The 20,304-nt window shown below is 37.5% G+C and overlaps 1 protein-coding gene across 1 annotated transcript; it reads left to right on the plus strand.

Annotated features, from left to right (window-relative positions):
• The first annotated feature begins 560 nt into the window (after positions 1-560).
• NSUN3 (NOP2/Sun RNA methyltransferase 3) lies at positions 561-19,912 on the plus strand. The gene is made up of 6 exons (XM_032207989.1): positions 561-659; positions 1,728-1,837; positions 3,185-3,528; positions 5,117-5,271; positions 5,775-5,896; positions 19,312-19,912. Exons 1-6 carry the CDS (start codon positions 561-563, stop codon positions 19,571-19,573), a joined length of 1,092 nt encoding a protein of 363 aa, XP_032063880.1. The 3' UTR covers positions 19,574-19,912.
• The last annotated feature ends 392 nt before the right edge of the window (positions 19,913-20,304 follow it).

The raw sequence follows: 20,304 nt of genomic DNA on the forward strand, positions 1-20,304 counted from the left end.
ATGTTCTTAGTCTTCATTAGTCAGTGCCTGAAACTCAAATATTTATTTATATGACAGCACTCTTGCCTTTACCTTTGCACCCTTTTCCCTTCTGGATTTTAAAGGCCAGCATCAGCACCCAGAAGCTGCCAAGGTAGCCAGTAATAGAAAACCATTTTTGTGCATATTTTTTAATTTCCCAGTGATTTATTAGCAGTAACAGAAGATGAAACTAGAACGGATCTCTGACGTGGTTTGTAGAAGGTGGCTAAGTAGCCGCGTGGTAGTCACAGCGCCTGTAAGTTTGGGCCAGCCGGGAGCACAGGGCTGCAGACAAACTATTAGCAGGGAGGTCTGATGGGGGCTGGCGGCGGCAGCTGCAGCGGCATTTTATAAATTGATTACTCCCAGCCCACCATCACCCTGCATTAAGCCTTCCACTGCAACACCCGAAGCCCTGCTCCCGGGGCGGAGGAGGAGGGCGTTGCGCTCCCTAACCCCACGCTTTCACCACACCGCCGCCCCCTGGCAGGCCCACGGCCTCCCTCTTGCCGCCGCCCCGCCCGGCTCCGGCCCCGGCCATGCGGCTGCCGCCCGCTGCGGCCCGCCTGCTGCCGGCACCGCCACCGGCACGGCCCGGCCTGTGGCCGCGGCGCGGGGCCGCCCGGCCGCCGGAGCAGGTGAGGCACCGGGCGGGCAGCGGGGCCCCTTCTAGGCCCCTTCCTTGGCGGCCTCCCGCCGGCCCCCGGGCCCGGGAGGCGGCTCCCTTTGCGCTGCCGGCCCCGCCTGCCCGCCGGGGGGTGGCCGCCATGCAGGGCTGCGGGGAGGGCGAAGAGCGGAGAATAAAGCTGGGGGCTGCAACGGGGGGGGCGGGGTGCGTCCTTTTGCTGCCTCCTTGCTTCTGCGGGGCCGTCCGCGGTTAGGTGTGCCCCTTTCCGCTGCTGGGGAGGGCTTTTGGGAGTCTGGGTTTTCTGATTCAGGGACGGCACATACGGAAAGCAGCAGTAGCGATGGTACTAGCTGGGAGTACGGAGCTGCTGCTTGGCCCTGAAAACGAAACTCCCGCAAAATGGAGTGCTTGCACTGGGAGTTCTTCCGAGTTGCACAAGCTTATTGAGAAACCACGAGTTCGCCCTCCCCTGTCAAATGAAACAAATCTTTATAGGTTGAAAAAAAAAAATAATCACTTGGAGTTCTCTTTCTGAATAGCACAAGCTTATTGAGAAACCACAAGTTCTTCCTCCCTTTCCTTGTGAAATGAAACATGATTTTTTATAGGTTGAAAAAAATTAAGTATAGCTGAAATAATTTTTTTCTTATTCCTGGGATATCTTGCTTATTGCAGTGCTTTGTAACTCTAGCTGACTCACTCAATGATTCAGATGAATTTATTTCTTTTCGTTAAGAACTTCTATATACCTTGGCAGAGGTGATCATGGTTCTAAGGAGCAATCTCTGTAATCATGCTTTGCTTATTTTGCTCCTGATGTATCACAGCCCCAGGACCCACTCTGCTATCTCAGTTGACGTGGAGATGGAGTATTATCATCAAGCTTTGATTGACCTCTTCACGCATAGGGAACGAGAGTGCAACCTAAAATCTGATAGGTTTTGATTGTGTGTGTGATATGACCTTGATATTAGAGCATATGAATATCAGTGAGAAATCGGTTTAAGCTGGAAAAATGTTCTTTTAATAGTTCTAGTGAGAACTTTTTTAAAAAAAAAGACTTTTTCTTTCTCTGAAGGTGGAAAATAAAACAAAAGGGAAACTTCAAAAGCAAATTTGTCAAGTTGTTCTGGATCATTTTGAGAAGCAATACACAGCAGAACTGGGAGATAAGTGGACCAGTGTCAGGTCTGTTCTTTTGGGGAAACGGGGGAGGGAGGAGAGAGGTTCTGTTAGTTTTTAAGTGCTTCATAAAAGAACTTCAAAAAGAGTCATAGACTGTAGCAGCTGTTTCAGTTTATTTGTAGTTTAGAACTATAATAAAAGTGTGGAATAACGGAAGACTAAAAATTTGATATTTTTTTCCTTGATAAAAAGGAAATAGTTTTTTTTATATAGTGATTAAGTTTCTGTTCTATATGCGTATACACTGTAAGGACACTGCCATCTTCTGTGTTTCAGTTTGCTGTTTTGTAAAAGCATGGTACAAAGTAACCCTTTATATCTAACAGCTTAGTTTTTTTCTGTATAGCTTTACAGTAGAGACTTGAGGAGAAATTGACTACTGTCTGTTTATGTGTACAGAAAAACAGTATCAGTTAATTGGGGCCTTGATCACACAGTAGCTAAAGAACTGGCACTGAGAGAATACATGTACATCTCTCCTCTGTTAGGTGGTGCTTGTCACTCATAGGAAAGCCAGCAGAAGAGCCCTTCTGGAGAAGATCATTGCTTAGCTTACATACTTTCCAGCAGGAATGTGAACAAAAGCAGTTGATTTCAAGCTGAAGTGCATGAGGAATGCTTATGTGATCTGTGCCACATTACTTTGAATGGAAAAGCATCTCACATCATCAGAATCTTAGTAACCATGTAATTACTGAGTACCCTCTTGAAATACATAAATAAAATTTACAAAGAAGTTATAAGCATAGATACTTAACATTAGTTTAACTGAATCAACTTTAAAACTCCTAGGTTGGATCAATGCATATTTCTCTTTTAGTCAACAAATATTATTGAGGAGTACTTTGTAGTGATGACTGGAAAAAATACCGAGAAGAATTCAAGTAGAAAATGATGAAAATCCTTGAAGAAAGGTCTGAGAATGCAAACTGAAATACAAGCAGGCATATTCCTAGATGTAAACACTGCTTTTTGGTTACTTTCAAGGAACATTTATTGGTTTATGTTTTTCTAGCCCAATGATTGTAGAATGTAAATGGAAATTTAGCAAAGAACACTTGTAAAGACTACATTATATAGATGTATCTGTGTGTGTATATATATATGTGTACACATAGATATATGTATAGGTGTGTATATATATGCATAGATGTACATTTTACACTGTTGGCTGGAATGACCACTGCAAAAACACTGTGATTCTTTTTGTTGTGACTTCTGGTAGCTAATTTTGCAGTCATTCTTTGCCCCAGAAAAGTTCCTTATAGTCAGGAAAAGCATTGTGCTTCATATTGGAAAGTTAATTTTATTTGTCGAGTTATTAAATAGCTTTTCCCTTTTCCAACCTAGAGATGTACTTACATGCCCATCGTGCTGGCAGTATGCCATCCTGCTTAACAAATTCAGCCAGTCCGCTGAACTGGAGAATACATTGTGTGTGGAGGGATATCATCCTGCCTTTCAAGGAACTCTGCCTTATCTTCCAAGATCATTGAAGTGTTACATCAGTAGAACCCCTAGGAGATTCCCTGCACAAAAACACCAAACTGGTAAACTGAAAGAATATTATCTGCTGAATGCTGCTTCCGTTTTACCAGTGCTGGCATTAGAGGTGAAAGATGGGGAAGACGTTTTGGATCTCTGTGCTGCACCAGGGGGTAAATCAATAACTATCCTACAGTGTGCCTATCCAGGTAATATATTAAGGTGCTGTTAGTTGATTCTTCGCTCTGTTCCTGGGCTATTTTAGTTGTGTCTGTATTCTGTACAGATTTGGATTGGGGGTGGGAAGAAAAAAAATATATATACATATATATATTCTAATTAGTTCTGTGCCTTTTAGTAGGATTTTTATTAGGTTTCTTTACCTACAAGAGCATGAAATTTAGATATTTATTAGATATTTAAATACCTGTTACTGCATACTGACAGACAAAAGTGTAGTAGCTTTATGTTTTACTTCACTGATTTTCTTATTGTTACTTCTGAAGAAGCTAATTTAACACCTTTGTAGATTTATTGGCCCAGGAAGTTAAGTAATTTGCAATCTTTAAATATTTGTACCTTTTTTTTTTTTTTCTTTTTCTTAACTCCGCTACCTGCCTGGCCAGCACTATGCAAATAGTATAAGTAAATGTAAGTGTACTGATATCAAATGGAACATAAATTAAATGTGCTAGATCTAGGCAGAGGGAAAGAGCTTATGACGAGGAAGTGGTCTAAATCAGCATTTTAAAAGTTCTGTGTCTTGATCTACGTAGATTTAGCAGAAGAAAGCACCAAGATAATCATAGCATGTTAGAAAGCAACAATAAGCATCTGTTCCCAAGTTTATATGTTAAGTTGAGCAGAACTTGTCTCAAAATGTTTATGGCACCTTAGGTTCTTAAGGATGAGAACATTAATTGTAGCCACCTGTAAATGTTGATTACAGCTTGTTCTCATCCCTCTTCTGGAGGAACCAGGTGCTGCTAATGAAGTGAATTGAATAACTTGCCCTTTCAAAAGGTTTTGGGAAAAATAAAAATAAAATTTTTTATCCCACATCTTCTGCAGATATTTGTCTGTTGCTGAGAAAGTAAGGTGCAAGAAAGTTGATTCTGACTATATCTCTGTGAATGCTAAAATATTTCCTATTACGTATGGTAGACAAAACGTATGGGACAAACCATAGGTGGGTGTCCAGAGACTCAAAAAGAGAAACTTTTTTAAAACAGTAAACAGGAATTAAGAGGAAAATGCCTTGCTGGCCTGCGTTGAGGTACAAGCAACAGTTTCTTCAGAAGAGATAACTACTCAGGCTTTGTTTTAAGTGCAACAACAGGCTTTTGTTAAAACACAGCTTAAATTCCAACTCAGTCAGGTATTGGACTGTTCAGTATAGGGTGCAGAAAGCTGAGGCTTTATTTAGTTAAAAGGCAATTAACTTATAAGAGATACGTACTTATATAAGAACAGTGGTAGAAGGAACATAGAAAAATACTCAGCACTGCTTTGGGATGTGGCTTATGTTTAAAGTTGGTTTTACTGTTGAAGTCTATTGCTACCATAAGTATTTGCTAGTAAATATTTATGGATTGCTCTGTAGGAACATGTTGAAATTTACTAGGGTTTATAAAAATCTAGCAGTGCCATAAAATGTGCAATAGCATAAGCACATAGGGTGTAAAGTCTATGGCTGTCATAGAAAAAAAAACACAATTTCTGAATTTGTTGTTACTCTTTGTATTCACAAAAAATACAGAGGACTGATTTTAGGATGTTTACTTTTTTATTTTTAAGGTCAATTTCACTGTAACGAGTATGATGATTTGAGATCAAGATGGTTGAAACAGACAATGGAATCCTTCATCCCGGATCCGCTGGTTAACTTAATAACTGTCTCTAAACTAGATGGTAGACAGATTGGAGATTTTAAGCCTGAATTGTATGACAAGGTAACATTATTTGTTATTAGTAAATGATATTTCTTCCTCCTGATTCTTTTCCTGTGCTGCTTTAATTTTTTTGTTTTTCCAGACTCCAAAAAATATTTCACTTACCAAGGTCATATACAGGATTTTTAAGGCCTCTGAAATCATTTTATGAAGCTTATTGTGCATTTGTTCATGTGTTAGATGATGTTACCCATTTAGTTTTAGTAATGAATTCTGAAGACCTTGTAGCTTCCATGCATGATGTATACTTAAGAATAGGGGATCGAGTGAGAAAGCTGTTCTCCAGGTAGAGGGTAATTTTGGAGCTTTTTTTTTTTCTTCCTCATCAATGACTCCTTATAAACATCTCAAAATAGTAATTAGATCATTGCTTCTCCTAAAATGGAAAATAAAAATGGTGTTTCGGGTGCTTGCAAAAATAAGTTGAGTAGATTTTGGTACAGATAATCACCTTCTGAAAACTGTATAGTAAATTGTCTTATTTGCTCCTATTTGCTGTGCAGGTACTGGTTGATGCTCCTTGTTCAAATGACAGAAGTTGGCTATTCTCTTCTGATACTCAACAAGCTAAGTTTAGGCTAGTACAAAGGAAAGAATTATCTTCTCTACAGTTCCAGCTGCTAAGGTAAGAAGCGCAAAGAAAAGCTTTTAAAGGAGCTTTTCGTAGTTAATGAAAATGTGTTGGGGGGTGAAGGGGGGAGGTGGTCAAGATTTGTTGTGTTTAATATCCAAACCTAGGTTTCACCACATGAAAAAATTTCAAGAATATGTTGTTGCAATTGCTGTTCAGATTAAAAAAAAAAAAAAAAAAAAAAAAGTGAATATGGAAATTTGTATGGTATAACATAAATGGTGAGGTCTACATCCCCTACTAATGCACTGTTGCACAATCCCATTAATTCAGTTATTAACATTTATGTCCATTTACAGGTGATTCAGAACAGTCTGATACCATAGCAAAATATTTTTGGTTGACATAGCTAAAATGATTTCAGAACTACTCAGTTGAAGCAGAAACATGCATAGAATGTATAATTTTTTTTTATTTTTTATTTTTTTATTTTTAATCTGTGAAAGTAGTCTATAAACCTGCCAAGCTGGGTACTCATTCTCCAACACCTTTTTTTGTTCTTCGGTTGCAGAATTATCCATTACATTTTTTTTACAGCCTACATGATAACCAAACTGTCAGTCAACGCTGGTTACCAACCATCATTTAGTTCATTAGTTCATACTGCTTCAGAATTTGTTTCTTGCACTGTTTTTATGAAAATTTTGAGTCTACTGTTGCACGTTTTTAAGCATTGCTTGAATTTAATGCCCATTTAACTACTTATAGCACAAAGATACTATTAATTGTAACTGATAGGGTAAAAAAGTAAAAGAATAGTGGTTTGGGGCAAGTTGGGGAGGATTGTGTGGTTTTAAGGAACATCTATCCAATACTCCAAATCCAGGTTGTCCAGTATTATGCTTTATAATGATACTAGCCATGGGCTAACTAGCATTTGTGAAGACTTTGAAAATCCTTTTTCCTTGATGAGAAAACCTCTAATGTGACTTCCCAATAATACCTTCTAGACCTGAGTGTTTTTAAGTAAGTAACAGTCATGCCTGAAGTCCATCCCTCAAAGCAAATTGAGGGAAAAATAACATACTACAAAACAACAACAAAAAAGTTTTTATGGAAAGTTCCAATTTACAGCAGTTCCAGATAGTTCTGCATGAGTTCCGGTTGAAAAAGACCTAACAGAAGGGTATGATTTATAGCAGAAATATGAGTATCTTATTGCAGTAATGCATCATGTCACCCATTTCCTTTGAAGAAATCAATCACATTTAAAACACTGACCTGTTTCGGTTTTCTCTTTTCAATATTTGACATATAAAATCCAATTTGTGGGCCCCAACCAAAAGAAAGCATATATCATGCAGTGAAATTTTGGAAATTTGCATAAATCTCTTCAGATTGTAATCCTGAAGTGGAGAACTCATGACAGCAGGAATCTTGTTTTTAAAAAGGAGACGCTCCTGTCAGCCCAAATCAGATTTAATTGAATTATTCCTAAGTCAAGAAGAGAACTTTGCTTCTGTTGAAAGTACACTTTACTATAGCAACAGCAAGAAGAATTGGATTTGTAAGGACAGAATACTTTTTACACGTAAGTTGAAGTAAAAGAATTGTAATTTCTGTTCTGTTGTTCAACATACGTCTGAGTAGTTCTATAGATTGAACAATCTATTGTTACGTGCACTGCATTTTTATTTATTTATATATTATCTTGTAAAATATTTTACAGCATATAAAATATGTCGTTAGATTCAAGATATAGATATTATAAGCTTTACCCAGTAAAATATTTGGCATACACTTGGTAAATGCCATAGATGTCCACAGGATTTTTATTGTTCCTTCCATCTAATCATTTTAGAATGGATTCCCAAATATCAGTGACATGTCGGATTTGGTGTGAAAGGGAAAAAAGAAATCATAAAATGAGACCAGGAAAGGTTAAATGATTCTTCCAAGTGCATTAGAAGTTTGCAAAACCAGAATTGTAGAATGCTATCCTATTCAAGTCTTTATTTTATGGTCATGGTGCATAATTATAAGTCAAAAATTGACACTGAATGCTGTCTCTGATACCTCCCATTAATATTCAGGAAGGTTGAGACTACACTAATTCTGCTGTACTCCACCGTGTTTGAATCTAGCTCTGGCTTACCTATCCAGGTTACTTGGTGTTTTATGCTCAGGGATTTTTCTTGCCTCAGTTGCTGTTATCTGTAGAACAAAAATAAATATAAAGCTGGATCCCAGCAATTTTGCTGGGAATAGTGAATGAAATGCTGTGTGATTTGAAGATGAAATATAGGGGCCAAGCATTACTTCAGTTTAGCAATAGTAGTGAAGTATAAGGAAGAGAGTAGAAGAAGGAACCCACAAATGAGAATTATGAAATGCGAGAGAATTATGAATTGTCACTTCTATCAAGTGACATTTGGCACAAAATTTGGGATTCTTTTTTAATTATGGAAGCTCTTCACTTGTCATCTTTTTCTGGTTTTGTTTTTTTTTTTTTGTCATCTTGTGTTTTTTTTTCTGATTATTTTTTTAAAGCAGATCAGCCTTTGGGAGTAGGGGAAGCTGGGGAAATCAGAGAGGAACTGAGGAAAGAAAAAGTATTGTTGCATTATGATATATACTACATGTACTTGGAGGCTTCAGGGAATGAAGATCTGAAAGCAACTTTGAAACTGATGTAATGATCTTCCTATGTCAGCCTGAATCAAGTTTGAAATCTAAATGAACAGCATAAAAGCTGAACAGCAGATTTTATAAGCAGCGAGGGCACTACTGATTTGAAGGAAATTGAGATTGTAATGATTGTTAATACCACAACCAAAGCATCCCTGCAGAGTGCTGTAAAACGGGAACACACTGCAAATCTTGTTATTATTTGGGGTGTTCATGCAGAAAACAAATTGCAAAGTAAGGAATGTTCACTTCCTGACACTGAATGCTAGTGCAAAAGGCAGTGATTCCCACGTGTGAATTTACCATTGTTATCGGTTCGTAGATGAAAATTAAACTTGGGGTTAAGGTCGAGTGCATAATAAAGCAATGGTGAAACTGCTACAGATGTAATTATTCCTAGACCAGTAATTGCAGCTGAAAGAAACGGTGTTAGGATTCAGCTGAAAATAAATCCAAACAAGATACAAATTGGAAAAATGCAGGAAAGGCGTTCAGACTACTGTAACTCTTCTGTACACAACATCTCACAGTAATTAAATGGCTGTAATTGGTGTTTAATAGAGTTCTGGTCCAGAGGAGCTGAAACCAACTTTAAGAGATACATTGTGGTTGACTTCCTGTTTTCACCTCTTTTTCTCCTTAGTAGTTAAATAGAAGGGAGATTGTGCGTGCTGGTCTTGCATATTCAAAACCAGCAGGTATGAGGGAATTCTGCATGCGTGAGAGGTGTGAAGAGCCTTGAATGTTCTGCCCTTTTGATTACTGGTGGCAAATTAGCCATACAAAATGCTCGTTTTTCTATTTGATCTTGAGTCATACGGATTCTTCATTTTCAGAACTCAGAATGAAACACTAAATTTGGGTTGAGAAATCAGGAAAACACTTTATTCTCCCTGGTTAATGAAATGCTTCAATCCCTGTTTTGCATACAAATACTGTGATTTTTAAGGAACTGTGACTGATTCTCTGTAACAGAATGCATCTCCTATTACAAACCTTATGCAACTGGAGTGCAATAGTGAGATAAAAGGAATGTTTCCCTCTAAACAAAGAATTTTTTTTTGTTTTGATTGCCAGTCATAGCATGGTATTTGAAGTTGCTGATCTTTTCCAATAAAAGGTTACCAGAAGTTGTGAGATGTTTTTGCTTGCTTGCTTTATTATTTCCTGCGGAATAGTTCAGGAAGTGGGAGGGTTGCGCACTTGCTTTTACTCAGAAGGGAAAAAAAAAAAAAAAAAAAAAAAGAAAGAAAGCCTCCACCTAAATATTCTGTACTTATTTTTCTGAATGAAAGGGAACATAAATAATTAATGTCAAATGTAAGTAACCAGGTATTGTGCAAACAGTTTCGTCAAGCTCCCAATCTGTGTTTGCCTTGCTGCTTCAGTCCCAGGCTCCACTGGAGCAGAGATTGCTGATCATGCAGCCAGTTGGTATGGTGGTTTACCAATCTACACACAGGGAAAGGCAAGTGAGATTGACATTTTCCCTTAAGTCATCAGGTAGAATTGGCAACCCAAGTCTCTAAAGGCTAACCTACATGCCAGCAGGCTAGCGTTGTTTTCTCATGCTTAGACCTTTTCAAATTGATCTTACTTAGGAAAAAATAACATAAAACTTTTTGAAAGTTTTGAAAACTTAAGACACAAATAGAGTTTAAGTTGCAAGCTGCTGTATTTTCTCCGAATATGTGGAAATTGGTTTCATAGAATACATATGTTCATAGATTTTCATCATAGATTTTTTTTTACGTAGTGTGTAGTACAAACTGAACTACTCAAAAAATCCCAATATTCTTCGTCTGGTATTCACTGTCACTTCTGTACTTTCACTGAAATGCAGGGTTTTCCTCATGTATTTGAAGAGGAATTACAATGCCTCTATTACACTTCTGATGTGTGTGTGTATGCTGTTAATTGTTTATTTTGTTGTAAAGTGAAGGTTTTTTTTTTATGTACAATTGCGTATTGTCCCAGTATTGCACCAGCATATGGATACCACCATAAGATTTCTGTTTTGATTAAGATAAGAGCGTTTATGGTGCATGGGCATGTAATGATGATATTAAAAAGAATACACTTGTAATTATGTCGTCGTTCTGTCGAAGCAGTGATTTAGTTCAGTTTGTGATTTGCTGATGATGAAAAAAATATCAACCATGAGAGTTCTTGGCAAAGGCAGGGAGAGTCAGTGACTTGTGCCTTGAAAAAGAAATAACTATTGTAGAAGGTGCCCAACTTTATTTAGTGTGAGGCCTCAGAAGGATGGCAAGGCAGAATGTCATCTGGTGGCAGAAATGGAGGAGAGACCCTTCAGAAACATGGCAGCCTTCTTGCAGAGGGTGCTTGGCTCCTACGTCAGAGCTCTGTGGGTGAAGTTATGGGGTGTTTTGAAATGACCCGAGGGAATTCTGAACGGAGGTACTGGGGTGGGGAGGTAAATCAGGAAAGGAAACGAATGCCTTGTTCTGTGCAAGAGGGAAGAGAAGGCACCTAGGAAAGTGTGGAAAGTCCTGCTGAGGATTGCTTCTCTGCATCATTCTTTGGCTCGTTCCTTGGGATTTTTCCTCCTTTTTCTCTGTAGTTGACCATTTAGTCTACTCATTTTCTGTAATTATCTACTCGATTAGCTCAACTGGGACTTTATTAGAATTGTAACTGTTGGACTGACTGATTTTCTGTGGATTGTGTGGATGGTTCTGTCTTTAACTGTCTTCCATCCTGGAGAAACTGAATAGTTTATGTAGACTGCTGACCCAAGGCTTCATACCAGGTATGCTGTTCAGGGCAGTGTCCTCTCTCTGTGTCTCCTTGCCTTCTGACTGGAAATGATTAGATAGCTGTTGACTGGGCACTAGTGTCCTTTACTTTTTGGTCTAATTGCATATGCCCACACATACAGTGTTCTCTGCTGTTCCCCAAAACACTGTTGGTTATATTGCTGCAGGTACAAGTCATTCTTACGTCTTCCTCTGAAGGTGGTGCCACCAGACAGAAAAGAAGTAGAGATGAATTAAGGAGAGACAGCACCTAGGGCAAGAGTGAGGATTCTTAGATTCTGGTCTGGTATTCCAAGGGCTATTTTTCTATTTTATATAAATCGCGGTTAACTAAAGCACTGACATAATCTTTGGAAACTGAATCTGTGTAAGTGCCTGCGTTACCTCACTTGAGAGACACGCAATCTTTTATGTTAATGCATTTAAGTAGTAAGTAAATTTTTTACCTTCTTTCTATAAGTAACTTAACAGGGAGCTGGGGAATGTCTTTGTTTTAGAATAGATATTTAGAACAGTTATTTTTTAGACTCATGGTTGGTTTGAATTTCCTCAATAAGAGTGAGTTCTGTGGCTGTTGTTGTGGACCCTGGATGTGGATCTCATCTTCCATTAGAGATATTAAATAGTTCCTGATTTTAAGTACTGCCTAGTTCCTTAAGCCTTTTGTGGTGCTCTGTGCATAATTTACCTACCAAGTCCCTTGTGATAGGTTGCAAAATGGTATTTCTAGAATTAATAAGTAAATTAACAAATAAGCTATACCCATTAGCTAGGTAGTTGCCTAGGTAGCTGAGATTGCAGATTTAAATTAAGACACAGATAATTGCTTTAATTCCACCTTCAGTCCTTCCTATATATATGCATGGTTCATAAGCCGTAATGAAAAACACTACTTTTAAAGCTCTGTGGCAAAGTCTGTCATGGGCTTCAAAGGTCTTTTGTTCTCCCTTCCCTAGCTAAGGTGGTTCTGCTTAGGCTGTATATGTTTATCTTTTCTAAATAAAAAGTTGAGGTTGGGAAGAGGAGTGGGTCTCTGGAAGTGTGTAAAATATAAGTTAATTTTGAGATGACTAAAATGACAGAAGGATTGAAATTTTGTTCGGTGTGAAATGCCTCTGGCTATCCAGCTACAACCAGCCTTGCTAAACTGTTAGCAATGCTGTCTGTGTGGAAGAGTGGAAGCAAAATTCTTAGGCGTTTCATTGTCATTTGTGGTTCTTACATCTGGGAACAGAATTGAGCTGACTTGTTGCCCTTAAAAGGTCACAGCAGTTCCAGTATTGCAAGGGATATCCTATATATCTGTGTTAACAGGAAGATTATTCCAGGACTCACCATGCACTGGAGAAGAAAGCTCAATAATGCTAAGCTGAAAGTCCAGTCTTTTTGTCAGAAGAATTCAAAATTGTTTGTTGTAGAAACATTATTTATCAGAATTCTCAGAAGAAAAAAAAAAATGACTAAAGCAGAACAGATGCTTTACCTTCAGTTTGCAGACCATATTCCAGTGATGCATTTGGACTCTTGTAAGAGCAAGAAGGAAATAAATGATATCTTTTGTCAATAAAAAGAATAAAATTGAGGATAAAAGCAAAGGTATCTTGAGATGCTCTACTTCTTGAAAAGTTTATAAAAGTTAGCAGGTTTTATTCTGATCAGAGATTATCTTGCATACTGAGCAGAAATACATCCCAGTTGCCAAAAGATGGCAGTATTGAAGTGCTGTATTATTTTTAAATTACCCTAAAATGTATGTAATCTTTTTACTTTAATACTGGAAAAGGTTAAATGAGTAATGTAATTAATGCTGACACTTCCAATGGCACAAAATATATACCCAAGCATAGGAGGAGTGGGCTGGGCATACAGGTGCTAGCTATAGTTTAAAACTCAAGTTTATTGTCTGCCTGTTTTTAAAAGGATGTTTGAGATGCCAAGACTTTTAGAACAACTGAAATGTCAGCCTATCATGTTTAATTTTCTTTAAGCGTGAAAAATCTTTTGGGGTTTTGTCTATCTACATTTTAGTTGCACGTAGAAGTGCTTTGGTTTAAGAGGTGTATGGCTCTAGAGTAGTCTTTTTTTCTGTGAGGTATTAAATAATCATACTGCTTTGTTTTCCCTAATTTATTGTTAGTGTCTTATCCATTCTTAGACTTCAAAGTAAATCTTTTGAAGTAAACTAAATAAAAGTGATTTCGAATAGTCTATTCCTTTCCAAAAAATCTTATCCAGTACTCCTGTAATATGAGGGGTTATAAGAGACTAGTGCATCTTTTGTAGCTCTGACTTCCACAGCTCAATATGTGCTATTGAACTAAATAGACATCCTGAAAATATATAAAGTAAAGTAAAATTTTTATTTTTTTTTTGTAAAAACTAATTTAGAATGAGGAGAGGAGCAATCTACATGTCTTTAACTGTCTTAAAGTACTTCCTGAGTGGGCTGGATACCAACCACCCTCATGTTTGGCTTGTAATTGTGCTTTAGGCTTATGTGCTGGAAAGATTTAAGCATGGATTCAGTTACTATGAAGTGATAATGTCAGTAGGTCAAAGCAAATGTCGAGAAGCATCAAGCACATTTCTACAGAATGATGTGCCAGTTAATATCAGTCTATCCTGCAGTTTTCCAGCTGCTGTAATTGCAAGTTACTGATGATTTTAAAATACCATTACATTTGGGACTATTTGATATCACAGTGACCCTCCTAAATTGTGATACACTGTTATCTCCTAAAGTTACATCCAGTACCTCAGAAGATTTTTTGTTTGTTTGTTTAACATGTATATCTTTTTGTAACAAACATGCATTAGTGCTTGCAGTGCTATCATATAATTACTTCTTTTTGCATACTGTTTTATATTATTTCCTGGCAGAGCTAAACTTGGAGGTCTTGTATTCAGGCCTTGCATGGTGAATAGGACGTGTTAATGGATGGTTTTGCATTTTACCGATTTTTGTCTTTTTTACTCTTCCTTGACTATCATAGAGGTATAATTGGTATAATCTGACAGTATGCAACACAAGCTGAGTTATGCATGCCACATGCTGTCGGTGGTGCTTCCTCTTCAGGGTCTTGATTGCAAGTGCTAAGTGTTTGTCATGTTAGTAAAACAAAATTGGATGTATGGAAAAGTGGGCATATTGTGAACTCCAGGAAAATTTTCCTGTGCTTTTAGTACATGTTCTCATTTTACTCCATGGGAAGCTTGAAACTTTGCAATATTGGTGCCTATAACATGTGAAATTTAGTGTGGCAAATGTATAAACTCAGATTTAAAATTATGAAATTAATTATAACTAGATTTATATTTAAACTTAAGTTTTACTGCTTTAATAAATACAAAGGAGAACATCTGTACTACTAAGAGAAAAATAACTCCAAATTAATCACCTTCAATATATTTTATCTCTAAGCTACACATTTTAATAAAAGAAAGGTGAAAAAAATTATAGTGTCTTTTGCACTAATATCCTTTTAAATCATTCTAGATTTTAAGCTTATTTTCGGAAGCTACAGTGTGCCTTATCACAAGCATGAGATTCTTTATTTAAAGCTCAAATTTTAACTGAAGCAATTGGGGTAATGCCTAATGTAAGAGGAATCACATATGCTTAGATTGTGTGGTCACAGCAGTGGTGTGATGAGTTCTGCTAGATGTTAGTAAATAAAGCTCCGATTCTGACATACCCCTTGAATGAGCTTGTGCCCCCCCCCGTTGATTACAGAAGACGACCAGTTTCTGAAATTTATTTGTACAAACTTTCAAGAATGAATTCTCCCTGATGCCTTGATGACGAGGGGATCAGATTGCCAGAATCTGCTTACCCAGCGCGGTATCACCCTGTGACTTTGAGCGCAACACTTCTTCACTTTGAATTTTGCAGCTCTGTGCTGAAGGTTTTTCAAAAGCCGAGTACAGCTTAATCGGGGATGGCGGTCGGTTGACATTGAGCCACGGAAACAACTGTTGCTGAACTCGACAAGATGGATAGATACATTGATTAACCTTGCAGTGTAAAGTAAACCCTCTTAGTTTTTTAATTTATGACTTAGGTTCGGAGTAAAGATAACTTCTCATTCTCCAGGCTCTTTGGGTAATGGGCTAGTGAAAACTCCCAAACTAAGGAGGCTTGTGGTTAATTATTTTTTTTTGTTGTGAGATTTTTCAGGATATTATTCAGAAGACTGTGTTGTTCCTTCCTCTGACTCACTGCACCAGAGGTTCAGTTGCAGGAGCACAGTGCCTTTGAAAGTACTGGCTAGAATGGTTCTTAATTTATATACGGTAGGAGAAAGATGCTTAGCAAGCGTCTGTGCTTTTCACTTGAGCTACATCTACTTTTTTGGTATTTACCTTTTACCTCTTCCGCAGTAAAAATATTTTCTTGCTTGTATATATTCTCATAGTCTCTGCATTATAAGAAAACAGTTATCATTATCAACTCTTCGAGTAAAGTTATCAGCTGTACTAAAAGAATATCTTGTGATTTTTCTTTTGCACAACAATCATTTCAGCTAGTTGCCCTTTGATGACTTGGCATTCCTGTATAGATGGAAAGGGGGGAAATTCTATAAAAATGAGATTAAGTTGTTTCTTGGAATACTGTGAAGATTAGCTCCTCTTTGTGCTAGTTTTAGAGAATTTAGCTCTGTTTTCTTTGAGTTCACATAGTTGTTTGCTTTATAAATTTTCTATTACACTGGGGGATAAAAGGCTTTTATGACTTCCAGAACTGGTACGAGTCTAAGGAGGCTTGATCAGTGTGTGGTTCTCCTGCTGGTTTGTTCATCTTTGGAATGAAAAGATTGTATTTGCAGCTTCAACTTTTTCTTTTGTTTATGTATTCAGTTTTGGCTTATGCTTAAACACGGTAGACTCTTTAGGAATGGTCTCACAGTGTTTCAGTATAGTAATTAGGTACCCTATCCATAGTGAAGCCTTAAGATACTGCTGTAGCACAAGTAAAAATGTTAAACTTTCTTTAGGAAGAGTAATTCAACTTGCATCAACAGTTCTTCTCCTTTCTCACAGTAGAAGAAACAATTCTGCCTGTGGCAAAACCCTACATCTCAGTGGTCTCTTCAGTTCTGTTAAGTCTTGGTTATAACGTTCCCTACATATATATATATATAAAATATTATTATTATTATTTTACATGTGAAATTCAGGTATATAATCCAGATGGTACATGAATGAGGAACTGCTTACTCATGAGCTGCGTTCACAACTTACCTGCATTTGTAAAAGTAATGGATGTGTTGGCTTGCTTCAGGACACTGACTGTGACACTTAATGATCTTTGTATTGTTTTGTTCACGTGTTTAAAATTACAGAGTTTCCATTGTGCCCTACCATTTCTCACTTGCAAATAGAAGCAAGTGACACCTGTACTGGGCTGTTCCCTCACAGCATACAGTGTAGTGGCACTGAGCATTAGCCCAAAATTCCTGAGATGCTTTACTGCAAAACTGCTCTAAACTAGAAAGTGGCGCTAAAAATCAAGCATTAACAAGATGGTTTTGGAAAGATAGGTTTCAAATGCTGGAGTGAAAGCAAACAGGCAGTCAGCACAAAACATTTAAAAAATGCTTTTGTCTGCCATAAGACAGAATGGAATGTTACTTAGTGAATTTCTTGCAAATATTTTGTCAGACATGCATGCTGTAGCTTCCTACTCTGCTTTATGATAGCTATCTTCAATTTATCTGGGCCCATTTTGGTAGCCAGGCAGAAGCAGCATAAACCCTGCCCTTTTAAGTGATAGCTGTCACCAGGGAAGAGCTGCAAACCAAGGAGGTAACTGGGAAAAAACGGCTTAGGCTCTCTGGTCCAATACTGGTGCTTTTGTTGCCTGCTAAGAAGTATACGTGTGCTGGGATGCATTAGGGGGAGAAGGATGACTACCCAGAGCTGAGCAATTCAAGTGCACGTTGGTAATTGTAGAATTTTAGAAAATAAGATCAGGGTTGGACAAGATGGGATCCAGAGGTCCTTCCCAATGTAAACCGTTCTGTGATTTCGTGAAGCAATGCTGGGATGACACGTGCTCTGTTTTACTGTCTCAAGGTGAAGTTGTAAATGTCACCTGTATCAACCTGTGTCTCAAATGTTCTTAAATGCTTTCACAGACTCAAAAGCTACTCGAAGTCTGAGATAAGCTTGCTATTTTGTGATAGCTTTATCTAATTTTGGAAGTCCATTAGACCCAGGTAAATTGAAAATATTCAGACCTTCAAAGTCCTTTGTAACCTGTTCTTTACCTTTAACAGGATGAACTTGAACTGCTCTATCACTTATGCTTAATGTGCTAACCATCTGCTTGCTCCATCTTTTTATTGACCTGTTACAACAAAGGCATTAAACACTGATTTTTTTTTTTTATTTTTTTTTTTTAGCATCATCTGTTAAGAGAGATCTGTTACCTTATGCTAAGTAAAATTGGAGTAGTGCAGACACCAGTAAATTATGTATTTGGCTTGTTGATTAACCTAGCCAAGACTAATTGAAGAAATGAGCAAGAGTTGCATACTCTCCCCAGGGAAAGAGATTGGGTGTAACACAGGCGTTTTCACCTGGGAAGGTGAACAGAGTTGTATTATCTCTGTATGCAACAGTCATTTGTCCTGGTGTGTCTGTATTATTTTGGACAGGATTTCCAGATTTGCTTTGATCCTGCTTGTGATAAGGCTCTTCTTTATTGATTCTTTTCCTGAAAAGGCACAATCTTGTCATAAAGGACTTGCTTTTTCCCCTTCCTTTTTTTTTTCCTTTGCTTTCTCAACTGTTTCCATTCTGATATCATGCTTAGCAGCTCCTCAGCATGTCTCTGGAGCAACTGCTGTTTCAATATCATTGCGTTTATTCATCTGGGCTTGGAATCAGGCTCACTGCTTTTTGGGTCTGCTCACCTGATTCAGGAGCTGGGGTTTTTCTTTTCTATGTAGTAGGGTTGAGGGGGGGGAGTATGTTTAGTGGGTGTGGGCTTTTTTATTTTTTTTTGGTCAGTACAGTGGTCTCAATAATATCTACCCATCTGTGATTTGAAGAATACTCTGGTGATCCAAGATTTTTTTTTTCTTTTCTTTTTTTTTTTTTTTTTTACTTTTAATTTGCTAGTAGTGAATATGGATTGCTTATCTCATTTTCCTTATTCGCACAGGCAATATTCTCTCTCTCTGAAAAGGACCTTGGGGATCTGTTTTAATGGAAAGTAAACAGACTGTTTAAACTCAGTTTCAGTGGGAAAGTAAAAACAAAAAACCAAAACCCACCTCTCTTCTGTCCACCAGTTGTCAAGTAGTCTTGAAGCTTTCAAGAAAACATGAAATCTTAAACCACTTTTTTCAAAATTTGTCAACGGTTTAATAAATGAAGGGCACACAAACAGATGAAATGATGCTATAAATTGTATTTCCTTAGGAAATCATATTGAAAAGTAGTGACTCAGTGAACCCCCCAGTCCTGTTATACGCTAAATAAGTTGCTGAAATTGCAAAAATGATTGTACAATTAATTACAGACAAGTAATTAGTCCAGGCTATTACTACAACTGTGCATTCTGCAGTTTGTTCACACAAGGAGCCAGCTAAGTATCTAACTAGTACTTTTGATGTGGTGTTCACCCATTTTGTATGCACAGTTGCAGCATTTTCACAGTAGTGCTGTGCATATAAATGTTTCAAAGTATATTCTGTGACTCTGAATGGATGCTGCTATCTACTTGTCATTCTCATATTAAAAAAAATACCCTTAGTTAACTTGAGAATACATTAATAAATGAGAAAGCAAAACTGTGTTGCAGATTGTTTCCTGAACTGTCAGTTATATTCTGTTAAGACTGTTTCATTATGTTATTTTTTTTAATATTTATACCTATTTGTCAATCTAGATGTAAAAGTCTTGCACCGTTCTCTCTTCACCCCCAGCCCCTTCTTTGAGCATGTCACTTCATATATTGAATTATGTTTTGTTTTTTTTTTTCATTATTTGCAGGTCTGCTATTAAAGCATTGCGTCCTGGTGGATCGTTGGTCTATTCTACTTGCACTCTCTCGAAGGCAGAAAACAGCGATGTAATAAATCTCATTCTAAAATCCTGCACTAATGTAATGCCTGTAGATATAAGTGAAATGGCCAAAGCTGTTTCCCAGGAATTCACTTTTCTCAGTGATACACAACAGCATGAACTTCTGGTTCTGCCGGAGAAAGGGAAAGCCTGGGGCCCAATGTATGTAGCTAAATTAAAGAAAATATAGTCCGTGTGATGCCTGTTAGTTTCATTTATAAGCGGATAAAATGATGTCTATTCCTGATATACTCTGTGTATGTGTACACACGTCCAAGTCAACTGAATTTAGAGCCTTGCAATTTTGTATATGCTGCTCCCTAATAAAATGGAAGCTAAAAATTTAGATTAGCTAGAAATACAGAGTGTCTTCTAATGTGGACTTGGGGGCTTCTGTGAAGTCCTTTTGAAGTCAAGAACACTTTGTGTTATTTTCAAGGTGATGCTCGGGATGGGATTTACATTCCAGAGTAGAAGCCTGTGTGGTGTTTTTTGCACTTTTTAAAAAAATTACTTCTAATTGTTTGGTTTAAATACAGCTTATTTTAAAATAAATATTTTGAATGATGCCTCCTTCTGAAGTCTTGGAAATCCTGCGTTCATTCTCAAATGCTTCTAGAAATCTATGTTCCTGTAAGAGCTGATTTGTATGCAGAGTCTGTCACCTTAAGCTCTGACTATTCCAAGCACTGGCAAAATAGGTTTCACATTTGCTGGGTTGTTTACTGGTTAAAAACTGTCTTATGTTTACAGTTGCAAAGGTCAGCAGCTATATCAACACTGGCTTTTTTTGGTTCTGTATTTTTGAGCTTACAAAATATGAATTGAAAGAGTAAATTTTGTTTAAAAGTCCTTAAAACAGTAGGTTTAGATGTGTTTAGTTTTGATATCAGTTTGTGGCATAATGCAGTACATACAGCA

This window comes from Aythya fuligula, chromosome 1 (assembly GCF_009819795.1).
Source record: "Aythya fuligula isolate bAytFul2 chromosome 1, bAytFul2.pri, whole genome shotgun sequence".
NCBI lineage: Eukaryota > Metazoa > Chordata > Aves > Anseriformes > Anatidae > Aythya > Aythya fuligula.

Bases quoted from the DNA above. Each gene is read 5' to 3' on its own strand.
- NSUN3 (XM_032207989.1), top strand. From the start codon at position 561: ATGCGGCTGCCGCCCGCTGCGGCCCGCCTGCTGCCGGCACCGCCACCG. The intron at 1,838-3,184 runs GTCTGTTCTTTT...TTTCCAACCTAG, and splicing joins GATAAGTGGACCAGTGTCAG to AGATGTACTTACATGCCCAT. The intron at 5,272-5,774 runs GTAACATTATTT...TTTGCTGTGCAG, and splicing joins AGCCTGAATTGTATGACAAG to GTACTGGTTGATGCTCCTTG.